The sequence below is a fragment of the Podarcis cretensis genome, assembly GCF_951804945.1.
Source record: "Podarcis cretensis genome assembly, chromosome: 2".
NCBI lineage: Eukaryota > Metazoa > Chordata > Lepidosauria > Squamata > Lacertidae > Podarcis > Podarcis cretensis.
Window position 1 is genome coordinate 3857790 of NC_137171.1, and position 20556 is coordinate 3878345.

Below are 20556 nucleotides of genomic sequence, written 5' to 3' on the forward strand. Positions count from 1 at the left end.
ATATCCCAAAGTAACTTCTCCCCTTCTCTGCTTAACTTTTATATCTAGAATCAAAAGACCATAAAACTCTTCACAGCAGTTCCCTTACAAAAGAGTCTTAGAACAAGAGGACCAGACATGAGAGGTGGAAGCAGTCGTCCTAGGATGGCTCTCCCCTCAGACCCCCAGGCTTATTACTCTGAGCCTTGGGTATACTGTAATATACTATGATACCCACTCATACACATTCATATTCTTTGAATATTGAATAATTACAATATTAGTCAAAACAAAATTAAAAAATTCCTTCCAGTAGCACCTTAAAGACCAACTAAGTTAGTTCTTGGTATGAGCTTTCATGTGCATGCACACTTCACACGAAAGCTCATACCAAGAACTAACTTAGTTGGTCTTTAAGGTGCTACTGGAAGGAATTTTTTTATTTTGTTTTGACTATGGCAGACCAACACGGCTACCTATCTGTAACTACAATATTAGTGTAATCAGTCCCTGGATGCAAAAGTAATAAATTGAGTAGTAGGTCCTAGGGTACAATAATAAATTTGTGTGTGTGCATGTGCGCGGTTAACAGATTATATGAATATCTTGGCCAGTTTTTGATTTCATGCTGGCTTGCTTTCTGAAATTGAAAGCCAGAACACCTCCGCATGAGCAGATTGTCAGCGGATACTGAAGGTTCTTGCCCTACTTCCTCTTGCTCTGCTCTTTCTGCTCTCATATGGCTAGTGTTCCACTTCCATCTTACACACAATAAACATTCTGCTTATAGCCACTTGCTCCTTCTGTGCCCCATTCCTAGCCACTACCATAGATAGGAGGCTCTTTTGGCTGTGCCGCTGCCCAGTGAAGTCCAAGGTGTTTGGGTCGTCTTGGTAGTTTGCAGAACCCATTCCCACTGGAGGTGTGTCTGATGCCATTATTGCATGTTTTCTATCAGTGGGTGAAGACACACTTCTTTTCCCAGAGGTGATAATGATTGCTATAAGCAATCACTCCACTATCTTCTGCAGAGTAAGGAAAAGTGAAGTATTATTGTGTTGTTGTTTTGATTATTGTTTAATTGCAAATGTTATTTGTTTTATTGAATTGTTGTATCCTGGGTGAAGAGTCGGTAAGAGTCGGTAAGAAATGCACACAAAGAAACAAAGAAATTAAATGAAATCTGCCCTGTTCCTCCACAGGTCTGATGCTATCTATTCTGCCCTCTACGATGGTACAGGCCACATTGAGGTGCTCCGAGGGCATGAGTACCTGTCGCACCCCTTTGCTGTCACACTTTATGGTGGTGAGGTATACTGGACTGACTGGCGCACGAATACCCTGGCCAAGGCCAACAAGTGGACCGGCCACAATGTCACTGTTGTGCAGAGAACCAACACGCAGCCCTTTGACTTGCAGGTCTACCATCCCTCTCGCCAGCCTCTAGGTGAGCTGTGACAAGGGAAGGGCAGAGGAGGAGGGCTCCCTGGGAAATTCTGTGAAGGCAGGTAGCAGGAGGCAGGCTGAAGCTTCCTTTGCTCACAGCTACACTTAGGATTGCTAGGTCCACTCCTGGGTTTCTAAGCTGTGAGAGCTTGGATGCAGCAGGATAGCATGCAGCAATGGTCTTCTCCTGGTGCCTAAATGACAGGGTCATAGGAAGCGGTTTTTCCCAGGTGGCTCAGCATTGCCTGTTTGTCCAACTGGCTCAGCATTGCCTACCCTTTCTGGCACCAGCTCTCCAGAATCTGAGGCAGGCAAATTGTCTGTCCCTCATCCTTTTACAAACCAAAATCAGACACGACAGAGACTGCACCAGGGGCCTTCTGCATGCTGAGCATGTGTTCTGCAACTGAGCTGCAGGACCTCCAAAAAGAAGAAAACCTCAAGAGGTGATCTTAGTTGTGAGTCTTGATTCACAGGAGAACAGAAAAAGATGCCTTTTAATATATATGTGTCTGTCTGCCTGTTTTATGTTTTAAGTTGCTAATCAACCAATAAATTGGATAAATGAAATATTAAATATAAATTAATCGTAGGTCAAGCTGTTCAGTCCACCTAGCCCAGTAATGTCATCCTGGACTGACAGTAGGTTTCCAGGGGCTCATGCAGAACTTTTTCGCAGCGCAACTTGGAGATGCAATAACCTGGGACCTTTTCTGTGAAATCATGTGCTCTGCCAGTGAGCTACAGGCCTTCCCAACAATCCGTTGCCCCATGCCTGCTTTGACCTGCAGATGGGACTTGGCTTGCCCCATGTAACTGGAAGAGAGGGTTATTGGGCTGGTGGAGTAGGAGGAACCACAGCTGGGTCCTGTCTTGCTGCCTCAGGGGTCCAAAAGAGAGAGGTGGAATCTCTTGGGACACTGTCTTATGGGGATGTAGTGCCATTCTAAAATTCTTTCAAGGAATTTGGCTGTTCCTGTGAAGATTCTTTCAAAGTACTGTGTAGTAGATAAACACATTACCTTGTTGTGTGGTAGAGAGATGAATTTCTGTGTGTGGTCCTGGAGGCAAGAAAAGCTTTGTAAGCCATTATTAGTTAGATAGCCGAAGGAGGTGGGGGATTTATATGCACAGCGCTTTTCAGAGTAACAGAAGCAAATAAATGAAAAAATAGCAGGTCCCTGCCCCCCAAGGACTTAATCTATGATTTCATGTTGGTGAGGCTACACAATGAAGGGAGGCCAAGCAAAGGTAAACAAGGTATGCATATTGACAGCTGTATGTGCTTCAGCTTTGTTACATAAAACCAGTTGAAAACATGACTGCAGATCCACGTGAAGATTTTAACGCAATGTAGAGACAGCACTTTTCCTTGGTGCAGAGTGGTTCTTCCTGGAAATCTGGGATTTGTATAGTAGGCTTTAGGGTTGGCTTTCTTCCATTGTTCCTTATGTTTGAATGCAGACATGCACTTTGGTGACTGTGTGAGACAGGGCTGGAGAAAGCAGAGATCCAGTCCTATGCTGCCAACCTATCCAGATCTCCCTTTCCCAGCCAGCTTTATGTCACCCGTGCCTTGGCCTTCTCAAAGGAGAGCTATGCTTCACCCTCTCTTTACAGAAGGACTGTTCTTTCAGGATTGGGGTGAGGATCTTAACCTTTTCTCTCCAGCACTTTGTTTGTTGTTGCAGCTCCCAACCCTTGTGAGGCCAATGGAGGAAAAGGCCTTTGCTCTCACCTCTGCCTTATCAACTACAATAGCACCTACTCCTGTGCCTGTCCTCACCTGATGAAGTTGGCCAAGGACAACGTCACATGCTATGGTAAATGAAGAATGGAGGGGCTTTGGTCCACTCTCAGGCCTAGAGACCCACCCCAAAGATTTGGGGCAACAGTGCAAAAGTGTATCATCTTAGTTGGTGTGGCTCCTTGACCCTGTTATTCCCACCTGCTTTGCAGACAGATATGGTTCTTGCAGGTCGTCTGGCCTTTGGGAATGCAGTACAGACAGTGAACAATGAAAACCCCATGTAGGCACACTCCAAGACATATCCATTAAATCCATGGACATGTAGACAATGGGTTCATCTAGGACTCCTTGGCTTGGCTCTCAGACTGCAGCATGAGGGATCAGCTGCAAATGAGGATAGGAGCTTTTGAGCAGAACCCTTTTTCCTCGACACACTTAAATATATGCCTGGATGAGTCTCAGGTTTGTTTCCTCACCACCTCCCCTCTTCTCATTTGGTACAGCCAGGAACAGTGAGGAGAAGAAAAGCTTTCACTCCTGCTTTTCAACTAATCAGAGTTCCTTGTTACACCTAAACTTGGGGAAGTCTGGTTAGTTTAAACTCTGGTATGTTCAAACAAGCCAGGGTCAAAGTATGATTTATGATCCTTGCATATTCACGAACCAGAGTTGAAACAATCCAGAGTTCCCTACGTTTATATGTAATGGCGTATTCTGGTTAATTTGAAAACAGTGACAGATTTTTCTAACGTCATTACTGCTTTGTGTCAGAGGAGGGAGAAAGGTTTGTGTATGAACCCTAGGCTTGTTCATTTCTGGCCCTGATAATTTAAAGCTGTTTTAAACTATTGTCTTCGCATTTAGATTCTACAGAATCATATTTAGATACTTGGGTTGTTTCCATAGCAGTGTGTGAAACTACATGCCAAAGTCACATTAGAATGACACTACATGCAGACCTGCTTGGAGTGAAGAGGAGAACTGGTCCTGCAATCTTGCCATTCTCTGAGCTTGTTGCCTTACATGTAATTCTCACCTTAAAGGTAAAGGTAAAGGTACCCCTGCCCGTACGGGCCAGTCTTGACAGACTCTGGGGTTGTGCGCCCATCTCACTTAAGAGGCCAGGGGCCAACGCTGTCCGGAGACACTTCCGGGTCACGTGGCCAGCGTGACATCGCTGCTCTGGCCAGAGCCAGAGCCGCACACGGAAACGCCGTTTACCTTCCCGCTGGTAAGCGGTCCCTATTTATCTACTTGCACCTGGAGGTGCTTTCGAACTGCTAGGTTGGCAGGCGCTGGGACCGAGCAGCGGGAGCGCACCCCGCGGCAGGGATTCGAACCGCCGACCTTTCGATCGGCAAGTCCTAGGCGCTGAGGCTTTAACCCACAGCGCCACCTGCGTCCCTAATTCTCACCTTAGGCACTTAAATACCTTGGAATAAAGCAGCTATTGTTTTTTATTTCACATTTAACAGTAGGTTGCTCAAGGCAACATTCAGCATAAAGAGAAAATAACAGGATCTCAGTGAAAATGTATAGAAGTCAATTTTCAAGAAAAAGGATTGTAAAAAAGTGAAATGCTAGAACTAGTTGAAATGTAGAAAGTGGTCCCAAAACTGCTTTTTTGGTTCTTGCAGATTTGATGGGGGCAAGGGTCATGGAAAAGATTGTCTTTGTACCTCTAAGAAGGAGTGATGTGATAAGAACATGAGAATAGTCCTGCTGGATCAGGCCAAATGCCAGCCCAGATGTATTTTACGATTAGTAACTTCGGACAGATAGTTTATCAACTAAATGCTGAGGGATTGTAGAAACAAGCTAGCTGCAGTTTGAGGCCTGAGCAAAATGGATTCAAACAAAAATGGAGTTTAACAGGTCAATAATAAACATTTCCCCTTCATTAGTATCTGGCAAGCAAACATGCTTTGTATCTACTAAGCCCTGACTGGAGTGAGTTCCCATTATGCGTTCTTGGCCTTTGTCCCCTTCTCCAGAGTTTAAGAAGTTCCTGCTCTATGCCCGCCAGATGGAGATCCGCGGGGTTGACATTGACAACCCATACTACAACTACATCAACTCCTTCACTGTTCCTGACATTGACAACGTCACTGTAGTTGACTATGATGCCATGGAGCAGCGGATCTACTGGTCTGATGTCCGCACACAAACCATCAAGCGGGCATTCATCAATGGGACAGGCGTGGAAACAGTTGTGTCTGCAGGTGGGGGGACTGCCTGTCATTCATTTACTCTCCTTGCTTCCTCTCATCCCTGCAATATATACTATCCTTTGGAATGGATTTGTCAGATAGATTTAGAACCTTTTGTGAAATGCAGTAGTCAAGTGGAAGACATTGGCATGCTTATCTTGTTATAACCTGTGCCATATGAACCTAAAGCTCTTGCAGCTTTTCACCTGTGCTCTACAGGTACCTTCCTTTTTTGGTTGCTGTCTCTGGGCTTCACCCTCATTTCACAGTTTCTCCACCCTCATTGCCTTGCAGACCTACCCAATGCCCATGGCCTAGCTGTGGACTGGGTCTCCAGGAACCTTTTCTGGACAAGCTACGATGCCCACAAGAAACAGATCAATGTCGCCCGGCTAGATGGCTCTTTTAAGAATGCTGTTATTCAGGGACTGGACAAGCCTCACTGTTTGGTTGTACATCCTCTCAAAGGGTGAGTCTGGTAGAACAAGAGATTCTGTAGAAAGAAGGTAGTCAATAGGGTTAGAGTTTGAATGACAGCTCCAGGATAGTATAGTGTTGTTTTTCTACCAAATTAGCTAGTTTTGCTTTTTCCTCCCCTTGTAGCTCTATGTTAATGTAAACCTGTTCAGTTTATCTGAACTTCTGATTCTCCAGGTGTTTGGGGCACTTCGATTTAGTAAGTGTACTCTTGAGTAGTACAAGGAGAGCTAATCAATTGAAACTCATGGGTTGGATTCAACATCAGGAAAAAAAATAAGCCTGGCATCTCCTTTTCCCTTGTCCCAGTGATTCTAATTAAGGTGTGTTAAAACAATTTTGCTCATAATTAGACCTGTAAAAAGGGTTAATAATTGAGCCTGCAAGAAAAATAAGTTGTAGTTGAACTTTGTAATAATAGAAGTACTAGTGATAATAAGTGGTCTTCCTGTTTGCCTCTGTTACAGGAAACTCTTTTGGACTGATGGAGACAACATCAGTGTCGCCAACATGGATGGCAACAACCGTACCCTGCTCTTCACAAACCAAAAAGGGCCTGTTGGTATGGAGACTGTGGCACTCTCTTGTATGCCTAAGAACTTAGTCTGTGCCTAATAGAGGCAGAACCCACTGGTCCCCCTTAGCATGTTGGTGTCAGTTTGAATGATGCAGCTCTTGGCTCACTTCCATTTCTAGGATTGTCTGTGATGATTGGAATAACCCTGGGCCAACATAACCCACTGAAATCACAGCTCTGGTGTAGGTGTCGTGAATTTGTGGCCTGCCCAGAAGTTGTTGAGCTCCAGTCCTCTTTGTCCATTGACCGTGCTTGCTGGGGCAGGTTGGAATTGTAGTTCAGTCACATCTGGAAGGCCAGTTTCCCCAACTCTGCTCTAGTGCATCTGAAAAGGTTGTAATACCTTCACACAACAGGTATCAACCACCTTCATCTGTCAGTGTCCCCTCCTAGTATTTGTGTGTCTGTTTCACTTATCAGGTTTCTGTGGGCCAAAAAACTCAGTTCACTTTCTCTAGTTCTGTGTTCATTTTATTTACTTACTTACTAAATTTTAAAAAATTATACCCCATCTTGGGGGGAACTTCCTCCACAAAGCAGCCTACAATCTAGATAAAAACCAGCTTCACCTGACAATAAATGATAAAAGTACAAAATACAGTAACAAATAATAAACCAGAATAAAAAGCAAAGTACTGAAAAATATATAATGCAGATTGTAAAGAAGTGTATTAAGATATAAAAGTTTACAAGAATTAAAACTGCAAAAGGTGGCTTTTGCAGTTTTAATTCTTGTGCAATTATTCACAGAAAAAGAGAAATGGAAACTATGGGCAACCTTCGAAGAGAGGTACACATTTCTCTTTTGCTGTGAATAAGTGCACATGTGCTGGCACACATGAAATTTATTGCAGCAAAGCTCAAACACCAGTGCAACCCTCACAGAAATAGTCATGCTTTTCTGTGGCCTTCAGCTCATATTGCAAATTCCTTGTCATTTCTGGATATCTAGTCCCTCTCTGAATTCTGCAAAAACCTCATCTCTAGTCTTATGACTCAGTTTGGGGATCGGAACAGGATTGTTAACCTTTTAAACCAAAAAGTGTGTGCCAATGTGATCAAACCTGCGACACACAGCCCTGGATCTTTCTTAGCAAGGGAACATATTGGCAAATAACTGGACCAAAAACAGACGTTCAAAAGCTTTGTTTCCTTACCAGATTTTACATTAGCTATCCTAGTGTAAAATTAGTAGCCTCTCCCCAATGGAAAGTTACATTTGAAAAAGGAGAAAATAGGAATTGGAGAGAAGGATTTATCCTACCTGGGCACACTCACTCTAATCCACATCCACACCAAGGATGGAATGATATGCATCTGCAAAGGATCCTGGCCAGGGATTGCAGCAAGCAAAAATAGGAAAAGGGGAGGTGTGAGAGAAGTTGGTGCTGTGGACATAGGCCCCAAGTCTCTGTGTATTAAATAGCAAAGTCCAAAATGCCTACATCACAGTTCAGCTTGATTCTCGCACCTCACCATCCACCATCCACCATCCCCTGATCTTGCTTCTTTGCCTTTCAACCCTCTGCCGGGGGGTGGGAAACATTCACATATCCCAAGTATCATTTCTGTTTGTTGGTGGCTTTATCTCACAGTTTCTACGAGTGAACTGAAAACTTTCATTTATTATGATAAGTTTTCAGTCTATCTGAGTTAAAGAAACAACTTTAAAATGGAGAACCTACCCAAGTGAAACTGAAACAGAAACCTCACACATTCACTAAGTAAAAGAATGTAAGTTTACCATCCCCCTTCTCCCCCCTATTCTCCCCAGCCTCACATTGTATACAACATAAATGTCTCACATCAACTGTAACTGATCTGTAGAAAAGACTCTATGAAGTGAAAATAGAGACAATGCACATACTTTTGTAACCCAATAAAATCTTTAATAAAAATTGTATTTTTTAAAAAATGAAAGGACAGGGCAAAATAAGGGTTGGTTTTTTTAAAGGAATGTGTTAGTGTAGAAATTGGATGTGGACAGACTTATGAATGAATGCACATGAAACTGACATGGACTGCAATTAGTCTGAATTGCCCATCTCTAATGCACATTCACAGGCTGTAATTAACACCTGCAGATTTCACTGATGATGCTGTTGCTCCTCCTTCACGCTGGACTATTCTCTCCTAACAGGGCTCTCCATTGACTATCAGGAAAGCAAGCTGTACTGGATCAGCTCTGGTAGTGGTACCATCAATAGGTGCAACTTGGATGGTAGTGGCTTGGAGGTCTTGGAGACCATGAAGAACCAGCTACGCAAGGCCACAGCATTGGCTATCATGGGTAAGAGTCACAGGGCTGAGTTTGGGAGCTATTGCTACAGCAGTCTGGTAAGCAACAATGAGAAGAGGGTCATATATAAGCAGCATATCCATGGACTTTTCTATTGGCTGTTTTTTTGGGGGGGGAAGGTACAATGCATGTGAATTGTTTAATGCACAGCACACATTTTTTCTCTCAAGTCTGTGTTTCTGTTTTGGACGCATTGCATTTTTCAGACAATTAAGCAGCAATTTTCTGTTACTGAGAAGATGCTGCTCTACCGCCAGATAGAATATTAGCTATTTTTGCAAAGGGTATGAATTTTTCATAGGCTGCCACCTTCATCCTTAAAGTGATAAACATTAATTTCCTTCCATCAAGTTTTATAATGAGAAATAAATCCACTTTTCCCATTGAGACCTTGGTTCACATCATTAAATCTTTGTACCTGTTCTCATTATAATATCTGTTGGAAGCAATTAAACTGTAAAATGAAGATCCCACTGCTGTATTTTGTTTTAAAATTTAAGCAGTTACCTTTATATGTTTGATGGCTATTTTTCATTCCATTTTAACATCAGTTGTAGTTTATGAAAACTTGGTACTTTATAAATCAAATACTATTAAGGCACTGCAAAAGATGAGCTTCCAATGGGCTTCCGCTTGTGCAATGGGGCTTTCTCCTTCTCCCCCCACACCCCTGAAATTGGCTGGGGGGGCAAGAGAACCCCCAAAACAGCGCACGGGGGAGGAGAGTGGAGATCATTCTGTCTGGCAAGCTGGAACCTTAGCATTACGTTGAATTCCTCCCATTTATTTTAGCTTTTTTCAGTGTTTTTTAAAGTGTCGTGCTTCATCTAGGATCCCTGTTCTATGCATGCATGCACACACCAGTGCCAGGAAGCCATTATATTTGACACAGCTGCTGCAGCAGTGATGTTTAGAAATGGAGGCTTAAAGGATCTTTGTTGAATGCTAAATGGGTTTTACCAGTGGTGTCATCAGGGCAGGGCTTTGGGACAGAGGTTTTGGGACAGCAGATTGACCTCATAGTAGTAGTAGTAGTAGTAGTAATATTTCTAACCACAGCCTCCCAGATGCCTCCAGCCATGCCCAAGCCAGGCACATGGGTGATGGCTGGCTCCTGTTTTTGGTAGGGCTGTGAACTTTTATCATTGAGTCAGTTGCATCAATCATTTAAACTCATCTTAATGAAATAAAAGCCACTCTGATTATTTGTGCAAGACATTTTTTAAAGAATTTAATTGGATAAAAAGTATTTTTTAGAATCTACAGATTGTGGGTGGGCACAACCCAGGATTAGGCATTTCCCCTTCTCTTACACATAGGAGGAAATACCTCTTGCAAAGGGGTGGCACATGCTGTGACATGTACAGGCACCCTTTAATCCAGAGACAGGGAACCTATGGTCCTCTGGATGTTGTTGGACTCCAAACCCCATAAGTCCCAGGCAGCAGGGTCTGTGGTCAAAGACAATAGGCGTTGCAGTTTATAAACATCTGGAGGGTCAAAGGTTCCTCATGCCGATCTAAAAGCAAAGTGAGGAATTCAACATTGGAACAGTCCCCTATCTCCTCCCTCTGTGTGCTGTTCTGGTAGTTCTCGCAACCCCCTGGAGGAGGAGAGTGGGGGAAAGCGCCATTGCCCCATTAGAAGACCTTGTGCATGCTTCCACTGATGGGGCTCATTAGCTGAATCCCACACAAAGCAAGTATCTTTTCCTACTTCAAAACTATTGCATGAGTTAAGATCAAGGAAAACTCATTTGATTAATCAACCCAAATTTATTAAATGAGAGCTCTCTCCAGCACCTGACAATCTGAGGTACCTCTGAATGGAGGTTCCATTAGCTATCATAGCTAATAACCCTTCAGACATCTATCTTCCATGAATTGGTTTAATCTTTTTCAGTGCCCCCTCACACTGAGTGGTCATCTGAATGATATGGGAGAGTTCAGATATAACACTAAGTCACAGTTTGGCACCAAATTTTCCTACCCAGGACCGTCCAAATGTCATCATCCCTGTCCATCTTTCTTGACCACAGCTTGTTGCAGAGTCTGAACCAACAGCCTTTTATAGTGTGTTTGAAACAAGTCACCTTCAAGCCATGGATTATGAAACTGGCTTATTTAAACAAACCATAGTTTACATTAGCTACATTCAGATATGCTAAACTGTGGTTGATAAAAAGTAGAAGCAAAAGTTTCCCATCTGCTCATGGCTATGTCAAAGGAATTGCTGGGGGAGTATTTGAACCTGAGACTTGCTGTGGCTTGTTCTTATGGTTTAGTGTAGCATATTTTTTCAAGTTACAAACTGACCTTAAGTATATTTAATTGAAAGTAAGTAAGGGCTATTGATTTCAGGAATGCTTAATTCAGAGATGCTGTTTTCTAGGAGGTAAAAACAGACACAAGTAGAAAGAATATGCTCTCCTTCCTTGCTGTGTGTATTTCCCTGCTCACTGTTACAAAAAATGAGCAGATTTTAAAAATAATTTTTATGGGAGGCGCCACATTCTTCCTTTCTATTGTTCGCATGCACACCTCTTGAATATATTCTTAATAATAATAATAATAATAATTTATTATTTGTACCCCGCCCATCTGGCTGGGTTTCCCCAGCCACTCTGGGCGGCTTCCAACAAGGATGAAAAATACACTAAAAGGTCACATATTAAAAACTTCCCTGAACAGGGCTGCCTTCAGATGTCTTCTGAATGTCAGGTAGTTGTTTATCGCTTTGACATCTGATGGGAGGGCATTCCACAGGGTGGGCGCCACTACCGAGAAGGCCCTCTGCCTGGTTCCCTGTAACTTGACCTCTCGCAGTGAGGGAACCGCCAGAAGGCCCTCGGAGCTGGACCTCAGTGTCCGGGCAGAACGATGGGGGAGGAGACGCTCCTTCAGATATACTGGACCGAGGCCATTTAGGGCTTTAAAGGTCAGCACCAACACTTTGAATTGTGCTCGGAAACGTACTGGGAGCCAATGTAGGTCTTTCAAGACCGGTGTTATATGGTCTCGGCGGCCGCTCCCAGTCACCAGGGAAGGCCAGACAACAGAGCAACTCCCCCCGCCCCCCAGCAGCAAGATATTAACTCATATTAAGGTAAAAAAAAGGTACAGGCCCCCTGGATGGTTGCGTCCAGTCAAATACAACTATAGGGTTGTGTAATTCATCTCGCTTTCAGGCTGAGGGAGCCGGTGTTTGTCCACAGATAGCTTTCCGGGTCATGTTGCCAGCATGACTAAACCGCTTCTGGCGCACAAAGGACTGTGATGAGTGCCAGAGTGCATGGAAACACCGTTTACCTTCCCGCCACAGTGATACCTATTTATCTACTCATGCTGGTGTGCTTTTGAACTGCTAGGTTGGCAGAAGCTGGGAAAGAGCAACAGGAGCTCACCAATCAGCAAGCCGAAGAGGCTCAGTGGTTTAGACCACAGCACCACTTGTGTCCCAAACTAACTCATATTATGTGCAGGTGGGAATTACGCTAAAGCATTGTGAAGGCTTTGTAAGACTATCTCACAAAGACTAAAATGCACAATATTTTACCTGATAATGTAGAAAAGCAGGGGAATGTGGAGTCTTGTAAATTGCTTCCAATGTGGGTCAGTGGACAGCATTATGATCAGGATATGGGAGATGTCAGTAGCTTTGTTAAGATGACAATAATGATATGGTCTCATGCAACCACTTTACGCCTTCCTTCATGCATGCCAGGGAAAAAAGACTGGAAGTCTCTGTTAACTATAGTTTCCTATTATGTACAACCTCGGAAACAATGGTTAATGGCTCCCAAACAAGCCAGGCTGTGTAGCCATGGTTTTAAGTTTGGCCTAATAATATCCTGGCTCACTCATGTGAAGGTTGGAGCAAAACAGCTTCATGCAGGGTAGACAGGGTCATTCATATCTTGGTTTATTGAAATGTGATCATCTGAATCTGGCCAGTGAATCACAGCTTGGCCACAGTGCTTGTGATTCCTGTGTCAAGTTCAGTCAGAGTATGCCCTGCCTGTAAAGGCAAGCTGCGTAATCTTCATCTCTTTCTCTCCCAGATGATAAACTCTGGTGGGCTGATCAGGTTTCAGAAAAAATGGGCACCTGCAACAAGAAGGATGGCACAGAAGCAGTTGTGTTGCGCAACAGCACCACGCTGGTCATGCATATGAAGATCTACAATGAGAGCATTCAGCTGCATGGTAAGCTCTTGGAGTGCACGGATCATAAGGGGCATCATGCATGGGGAGGGCCTGAAGAAGCATCGTGGGGAAGTGTGAGCATTGATCAGGGCTCAGGGAGTTCCAACTCAGGAAGCAGAGAAGGCTCACATACTGTATGGAAAGATCTTGCCTGCAGTCTCATAGGAAACCAAGCTTTGGATTTGGTGCTGATTCAACCACATTAAGTATTCACTGCGTCACTTCAAGTTCCTTGTACAACTGTCTTCTTAACATGCCCATAAAGTTCACCCTTTTTTTCTGTGCCCATGGTGAAGCAAGATGGTCATGTCTGTGGTCACCTGGCAGTCAAAACTGAAGCCTGATACTGCCTGGCTCTGTGTCAGTAGTGCCCATTTACTTCCATTATTTCACCTTCACTGTTGTAGGTACCAACCCCTGCAGCGTGAACAACGGTGACTGCTCCCAGCTGTGCCTTCCTACTTCAGAGACTACTCGATCCTGCATGTGTACAGCTGGTTACAGCCTGAAGAGTGGACAGCAGTCCTGTGAAGGTGAGGGGACCCCAGTTGATTCCTGTGGGGTTTGAGGAGAGTGGTCTGTGGCTGTTTAGGCCTGGCTCCTGGGAACTGTGTTGCTCTGTATACAGTGGTGTCCCGCAAGACGAACGCCTCGCAAGACGGAAAACCCGCTAGACGAAAGGGTTTTCCATTTTGGAGGTGCTTCGCAAAACGAATTTCCCTATGGGCTTGCTTCACAAGACGAAAATGTCTTGCCAGTTCCTGCGGGGTTTTTTCCCTTTTTCCCCCCTTTTCCTAAGCCCTAAGCCGCTTATCAGCTGATCTGCTGATAAGCCGCTTATCAGCTGATCCGCTAAAAGCCGCTAAACCGCTAATAGCGCTAATCCGCTAAGCTGTCAATGGGCTTGCTTCGCAAGACGAAAAAACCGCTATATGAAGAGCCTCACGGAACGGATTAAGTTCGTCTTGCGAGGCACCACTGTATCTTGAGTGATGTGCAGCACAGCTCCACCTGGTGGCTACTGTTTGCAGCTCAAGCTACAATTGCCCTGAGTTTACCCTGGTTAATTATGGAGCTGTCCATGTACCAAAGTGGCAGCAAATGTACATTTAACAGGGTTCCGCAGCCAACCCTGGATCTCTCTTCCTATAGGAGACTTGTGTTTCCAAACACATATTTTTCTCCCTCACATACTGTATTTTTTGTGTAGATAATGAAATATATAGTAGGTGTACATTTAATAAAAAAACAAAATGTGGAAGATCCCTAAGATGCAAAGGGCAAAACACAGAATTGCCTGGCTAGAAAATGCCTTCAAGAGGCCACTTGCCCAAAGGTTTCTTATCCTCCCTTTAGGGCAGCTGTGGCTGCATACATACAAAGGCAAACGGACTAGGGGTCCTCCTTTATGTGCCCTTCCTTTCCACAAGATAGTTCAGCAAAGTGAACATATTCCAGAATTCCCTTCTCTTTTTACCTTCTCTGAGTAGGTGGTAGTTTTCCTCCCTAAGATATAAAGATGCACTCTAGGAAGCGCCGAATGCCTCTCCCCGCCCCTTGCCAGCCCATTTCAGTAGTGGAGAATGCAAGTGGTACCTGCACTGAAATGCTGCAGCGTATGCTCAGCCCCTGACAAGAGTGCTTCTGTTCAGGGAGCCTGCTATGTTCTCCTTGATGCTCCCCCTCCCTGACTTTCCATGTTCCTTTCCAACATCTTCCAGCATTCCATTGCTATTAAGCATTCTCAGTCGTCATTGGGCTGGGTTTTGGTTTTGCCCCTTTTTTAAAAAAAGAGAGAGATTGTTTTGTGCTTCTTGCAAACCTCAGAATGCTGGTACTTCTCTTTTGTTTCTCAGTCATCCAATTTTGGCTACACAACAGTTGGTCCTTGCTGCCTGAGTTTGCCAGTGGAGGCTGATGGAGCTCTTCAAAGGAATCTGCTCTCTGCAGGCAGTTTGACGCCCCTGACAATGTATTTTCCCCGTGGCCCTTTTTCTGAATTCCCTTCTTCTTTCTCAGAACCTGAAGCTACCTACATTTGCTGTCCTTACTGGAATATTTTGTATACTTGGTCTATATTGATTATAATGTTGCGACTTAATGGATTGTCAGCTACTTTGGACTTCCCTTTGAGGGGAGAAAAGCAGGGTACAAATGTTAAACAAATCCAAAATGAATTCCTATCAGCGGCTGCACTTTGAGCATAGTGTAGGGGGTGTCAGAGGGGCTGTGGCCCTAGGCACAGATTTTTGAGGGGGTGCAAAGCAGGCAGCCCCATGCAGGTGCCCACAGCGCAGTGCAGCCCAGTGCTCCTCTCCCTGTGTCAGAGGAACCAACGCTTGCAGATAGGAGCACCGAGCCGGGCAGTCCCGGGGCGCCAGCACATTCGTATCTGCCAAGTGCCATGTCGGCTGGCCAGATTCCCCACTATATAGGCAGGCAGGTGGCGCAGCATGGCGTTGCTTGGCTCCGGTATGGGGCAGGGCCGCTCTGGCAGTCTTGCCAATGAAGGCTGGGGTGCCCTGGTGGGCTCCTTCACCCTCTGTGCCCCGCTCCCTGGCACGCATGCACCCCCCCCAGTGTGCGCCCAGCCCTGCCTCAGGTGCCGTGAGCTCACACAACACCACTGGTTAACATTGATTGATTGATTGATTGATTGATTGATTATACTCTAACCCATGCAGAAGGCTAAAAGTAGCTTCCACACTTTTGCTAATATCTTACTTTGCACCAAACGTTTTCATAAGCTATTAGGTATGGATGGGGCTTGTGGAAATCAAGGAAGGCAAACTAAAACTGTCTTTTTCAAATGAAATGAGATATATAAATTATTATTATTATTATTCATAGTTCCTTTTCTTCTCCTCTTCTCCCCGTCACCCACCTTCCTTCAAAGTAACACTGCATGCAAACCATATGCTCAGACGTTCATCTACAGCCCTTCCCTGTTTCTTGTGAATTCAGCTCATGACTGCCTCCTTTGCCTGGCAGTGGTTCTCCAGGTCTCCACACAGAGTTCTAGGCCAGGTTTGCTGCTGCAAATTGACCCCAAGACCATCTCCATGTAAAGCCTAATGTTCTGCCATTGAATCTTGGCCTCTCCTGTGTGCCCTGTGCTGAGACTCCAGTTTGTGACTGTTGGATTTTTCTTTCTTCCATGCAGGTGTTGGCTCTTTCCTCCTCTACTCTGTGCATGAGGGGATCCGGGGCATTCCACTGGACCCCAATGACAGATCTGATGCTCTGGTGCCAGTCTCTGGGACTTCACTGGCCGTTGGTATTGATTTCCATGCTGGTAGGTGAATGCTTAAAGTAGGTTTGCCCCTTGTGTCCGGAGTGGATATGGATAGAAACAAAAGGGAGGGAGTGGGCCTGAGCCCCTCCATCTTAGCAGCTGGGTGTGGGAGGAATTCATTCAGTTGACATTTGAATGCAGACCTCCCTAACTCTGCACTTTCTGAATGAAATACATGAACCAAAACTTTGCTGTCCTGCAGTTCAGTATTTTAACACCCCCCCCCCCCGGAAATGCTTTATATTAGGGGAAATTGCTCACAAAATGTGTATGTTAGGTAGAGATGGGCAAGTGCGTATATCAATTTCTGTTTGTGTCAGTTTCTTATTTTTCTGATCTTCACTGCATTTCTTCATCAGTTTGCAATTTTTTAAAAAATTACATTTTTTACACATTTTTGTGCACATTTCTCCTACTACATGCATCTTTTTATGTAATTTTGACAAACGTCTGCTGCATTGTTTGCAAGCAGTTTTCCCATACATTTGTGAGCATGCACATTATTTTTGCTAATTTATGCACACTCTCCATAACGTGCACATTTGTGTATACATTTGTGGGTTGGAGAACTGCACCACAGAATTTGGAGAAGTGCAAATATCAAAAGATACATTAATTGCACTTTGATATGTGTATTGGTGCAAGAGATACCAATTGGTTAGGTTAGGTTAGGTTTGCATTAAAATGCAAACCAAGTGAATTTTTTCCCCATCTCTAATATTTGGCAAAAGTGTATTAACATGTATGTATTAGGAGAAATGCACCCAAAAAATGCACACACATTTTTGTGCAGAGGTTTTTGGTTCTTTGCTTAAATTGAATTGTGGAAGTGGGGTGAATTGAATATTGGAAAATTGAGAAATTGAGGGATTTGTACATTTGTGCTTTGAACTCTGGACTCCTATGGTGTGTCCTCAGCTGTGCTTCTAGTAAGCCATGTTGTCTCCTCATTCTCCAAGTCTGAGTTGAGTGTGATCTCCCGGTCTGCCCCACAGAGGTCCTTAAGGTCCATAAATAGCAACACCCTAGAGGTCCTGGGCCCTAAGGAAGTCAGATTAGCCTCAACCAGAGCCAGGGCCTTTTCAACTCTGGCTCCAACCTGGTGGAATGCTCTGTCTCATGAGACCAGAGCCCTGTAGGATCTGATTTCTTTCCGCAGGGCCTGTAAGACAGAGTTGTTCCGCCTGGCCTTTGGCTTGGAGTCAGTTTGATTCCCTCGCCCTCTTTCTTTTTCCTTAGCCAATGTGATGTTGGGACTCCAATTCTCATCATTCCTGACCACTGGCTTGGTTGGCTGATTGGAGTTGGAGTCTAGCAACATGCGGAGGAGGAGCACATAGAGGTTTCTCGGTACAATACACTCTGTAGCCTCATGTTTAGAAAGAGATAATGCAAGAAACCCAGCACGAGGAAGCCAGAGCTCTGCAGGGGCCAGAATCTGGGGGCAGATTGTTTCCACTTTGGTCCCCAAACCCAAAACGCAATCCTCTATCAATCCAATTTCCTACATATATTTATAAATTTAAGGGGTTGGCCCAGATCCAAGGCAATCTCAAAACCATGACTGTTGGCAGCCACACTGAAATTGAGAGGGCATACAATTCTGAGCAGAAATGTAGTCGGAAGTGGGGTGAGGTTAAATCCCCCCCCCCGACAAGGAAAAGGTTGTGGGAACCACGAGAGAAGGATGGAACAACATGTACGCAGGAGCTATTGCTATAACTGTTGAGGACAAGGGAAGGAGGGGAAAATAAGAAAAATCTTGTGCGTTGTGATTAAACCAGTAGAAGGACATGTATGGACACAGATGTCCTGTGCTTTTTCATTAAAAATAAATAAATTTATTTATCATTTTCCATTTTACAACAAAACATACAAGTTAACAAAACCAAAAATAGCATCAAATCGACTTTTTCTCCATCTGTGGTTCCTTCCATTTTATCTCTACTACTGCATATCCACAATAATTCCTTAATTATTTATTATCTCTAAAATTTCCTTAAGTTTAATTTGCTGCTCATTTTACATTAAACCAGCTAACATTTTAAGTTGCTTACAATAACTTTTCAGATTGTAAATAAATTTTCCCCAGTCTTTGTTACAAATTCTTTCTTCCTGCTTCCTTATTCTTCCTGTGAGTTTAACCTTTTCCGCATCCTCCGTCAGTTTTATCGGCCAGTTCTTGTGGGTTGGAACTGTTTCTTCTCTTCATTTCTGCACATAAATCTTCCTGGCAGGTGTCATTGCATACATAAACCTTTTTTCCTGATCTTTTGGTACCTCTTGACCTATTATTCCCAAAAGAAAAGCTTCTGGTCTTTTTATAAAAGATACCTTCATCATTTTTTTACCCAGTTCATTATAAATCATTTCCCAAAAAGCTTTCACTATCTTACATGACCACCACATATGGTAAAAGGTAACCCCCCTCTTCCTTACATTTCCAGCACGTATCTAATTTGGTTTTATACATCTTAACCCCCCTCTTCCTTACATTTCCAGCATGTATCTAATTCGGTTTTATACAGAATGCGGCAGCTAGACTGGTGACTGGGAGCGGCCGCCGAGACCATATAACACCGGTCTTAAAGACCTACATTGGCTCCCAGTACGTTTCCGAGCACAATTCAAAGTGTTGGTGCTGACCTTTAAAGCCCTAAATGGCCTCGGTCCAGTATATCTGAAGGAGCGTCTCCTCCCCCATCGGTCTGCCCGGACACTGAGGTTCAGCTCCGAGGGCCTTCTGGCGGTTCCCTCACTGCGAGAGGCCAAGTTGCAGGGAACCAGGCAGAGGGCCTTCTCGGTGGTGGCGCCCGCCCTGTGGAATGCCCTCCCATCGGATGTCAAGGCGATGGACAACTACCTGACATTCAGAAAACATCTGAAGGCAGCCCAGTTCAGGGAAGTTTTTAATATGTGATATTTTAGTGTATTTTTCATCTCTGTTGGAAGCCGCCCAGAGTGGCTGGGGAAACCCAGCCAGATGGGCGGGTTACAAATAATAAATTATTATTATTATATTACATCTTAGCCAGTTTACTAGGAGTTAAATACCATCTATACATCATTTTCTTTTTTTCCTTTTTCCTTTTTTGTCTTTCCAGTTTAATCTTTATTGATTTTTAAATATTGCATCCATTCACTACAAAAAGAAAAAAAGAAAATACAAAACACATCAAATACAAAGAAAATATTACATATAAAATAAAGTTCTTTCATAGGTTAAGACTTCCATCTTCCTCAGCGTGGATCCCTTATTGACTGCATATTGTATGACATTTAACTTACCGTAAATTATCTGTAACCTTTGTAGCATATGACACTGCAGAAGTTAATCAAAGCATGTCAAAGATTTCATATGGGAACAATGTTCTTTTAAATATAATCTGTATATATCCCATTCTTTGTTGAACTTTTGGTCTGTCTGGTTCCTATTTTTTCCTGTCATCTTTGCCAATTTTACATAGTCAAATAATATACATCATTTTCATATAGGTCTCCTTGAATGTATTATATGCTGTAAATGTCGTATCTGTAATCCATAATTTCTCCCATGGTGACATTTCAGTATTGTGACCTATATCCCTTGCCCAGTGTATCATTGCTGATTTTACCAGTTCATCGTTTGTTTCCCATTCTAATAACATTTTACACATTTTAGAAATTACTTTTTGCCCTGTGCTTTTTCATATTTGGTGTACCACCCCACAACTGCTTGCTGGTATTGTGTCACATTGGCATTGCAGCACCTAAAGAAAGGTCCTGTTTAGCTGACAATTGGAGTCTAGATCTTACTTTCCATCCAGGCTGAACCCACAGCATATTTTCCCTACAAATGTACTGTTGATTTAAAACTAGAGTTATCCTGTCTTAACCCTCTGAACACTGGGATTCTCCACCATTTCCCCTTAGCTGCCTTCACTTGTGGTTCTGCCTGGCCAGTGGAGCTACAGGAGTTCTCTAAACCTATTTATTCTGCTTTCAGGGCTTTGAGTGCACTAGATCTTGTTGCCAAGGAGTGGGCTTTTGGGGACCAGATAACTGGGGTTGGGGAAACTGGGAGCCTTAGAACCATGGTGGATGCTGTGTGTTGCTGTAGAGGGATAATTCTCACAGATTTGCATATCATCACTCTTGAAGCTCTCCCCCTGACTTCCAAAACACACTTCCTTTCTCCCTTCAGAGAATGACACCATCTATTGGGTGGACATGGGCCTGAGCACTATCAGTCGGGCCAAGCGGGACCAGACTTGGCGAGAAGATGTGGTGACCAATGGCATTGGCCGGGTGGAGGGCATTGCTGTGGATTGGATCGCAGG

General features: G+C 43.9%; 1 protein-coding gene across 5 annotated transcripts in view; it reads left to right on the forward strand.

The window, feature by feature from the left end:
* The window catches only part of LRP1 (LDL receptor related protein 1), a 317944-nt gene that overhangs the window by 221347 nt on the left and 76041 nt on the right, over positions 1-20556 (forward strand). For all 5 annotated transcript variants that reach the window (XM_079967068.1, XM_079967067.1, XM_079967069.1 and 2 more), the window contains 10 exons: positions 1182-1426; positions 3117-3248; positions 5170-5397; positions 5680-5854; positions 6330-6424; positions 8580-8729; positions 12799-12942; positions 13350-13475; positions 16106-16237; positions 20421-20555. In XM_079967068.1, coding sequence (XP_079823194.1) covers positions 1182-1426; positions 3117-3248; positions 5170-5397; positions 5680-5854; positions 6330-6424; positions 8580-8729; positions 12799-12942; positions 13350-13475; positions 16106-16237; positions 20421-20555 — 1562 coding nt within the window. The remainder of the gene's footprint in view (positions 1-1181; positions 1427-3116; positions 3249-5169; positions 5398-5679; positions 5855-6329; positions 6425-8579; positions 8730-12798; positions 12943-13349; positions 13476-16105; positions 16238-20420; position 20556) is intronic.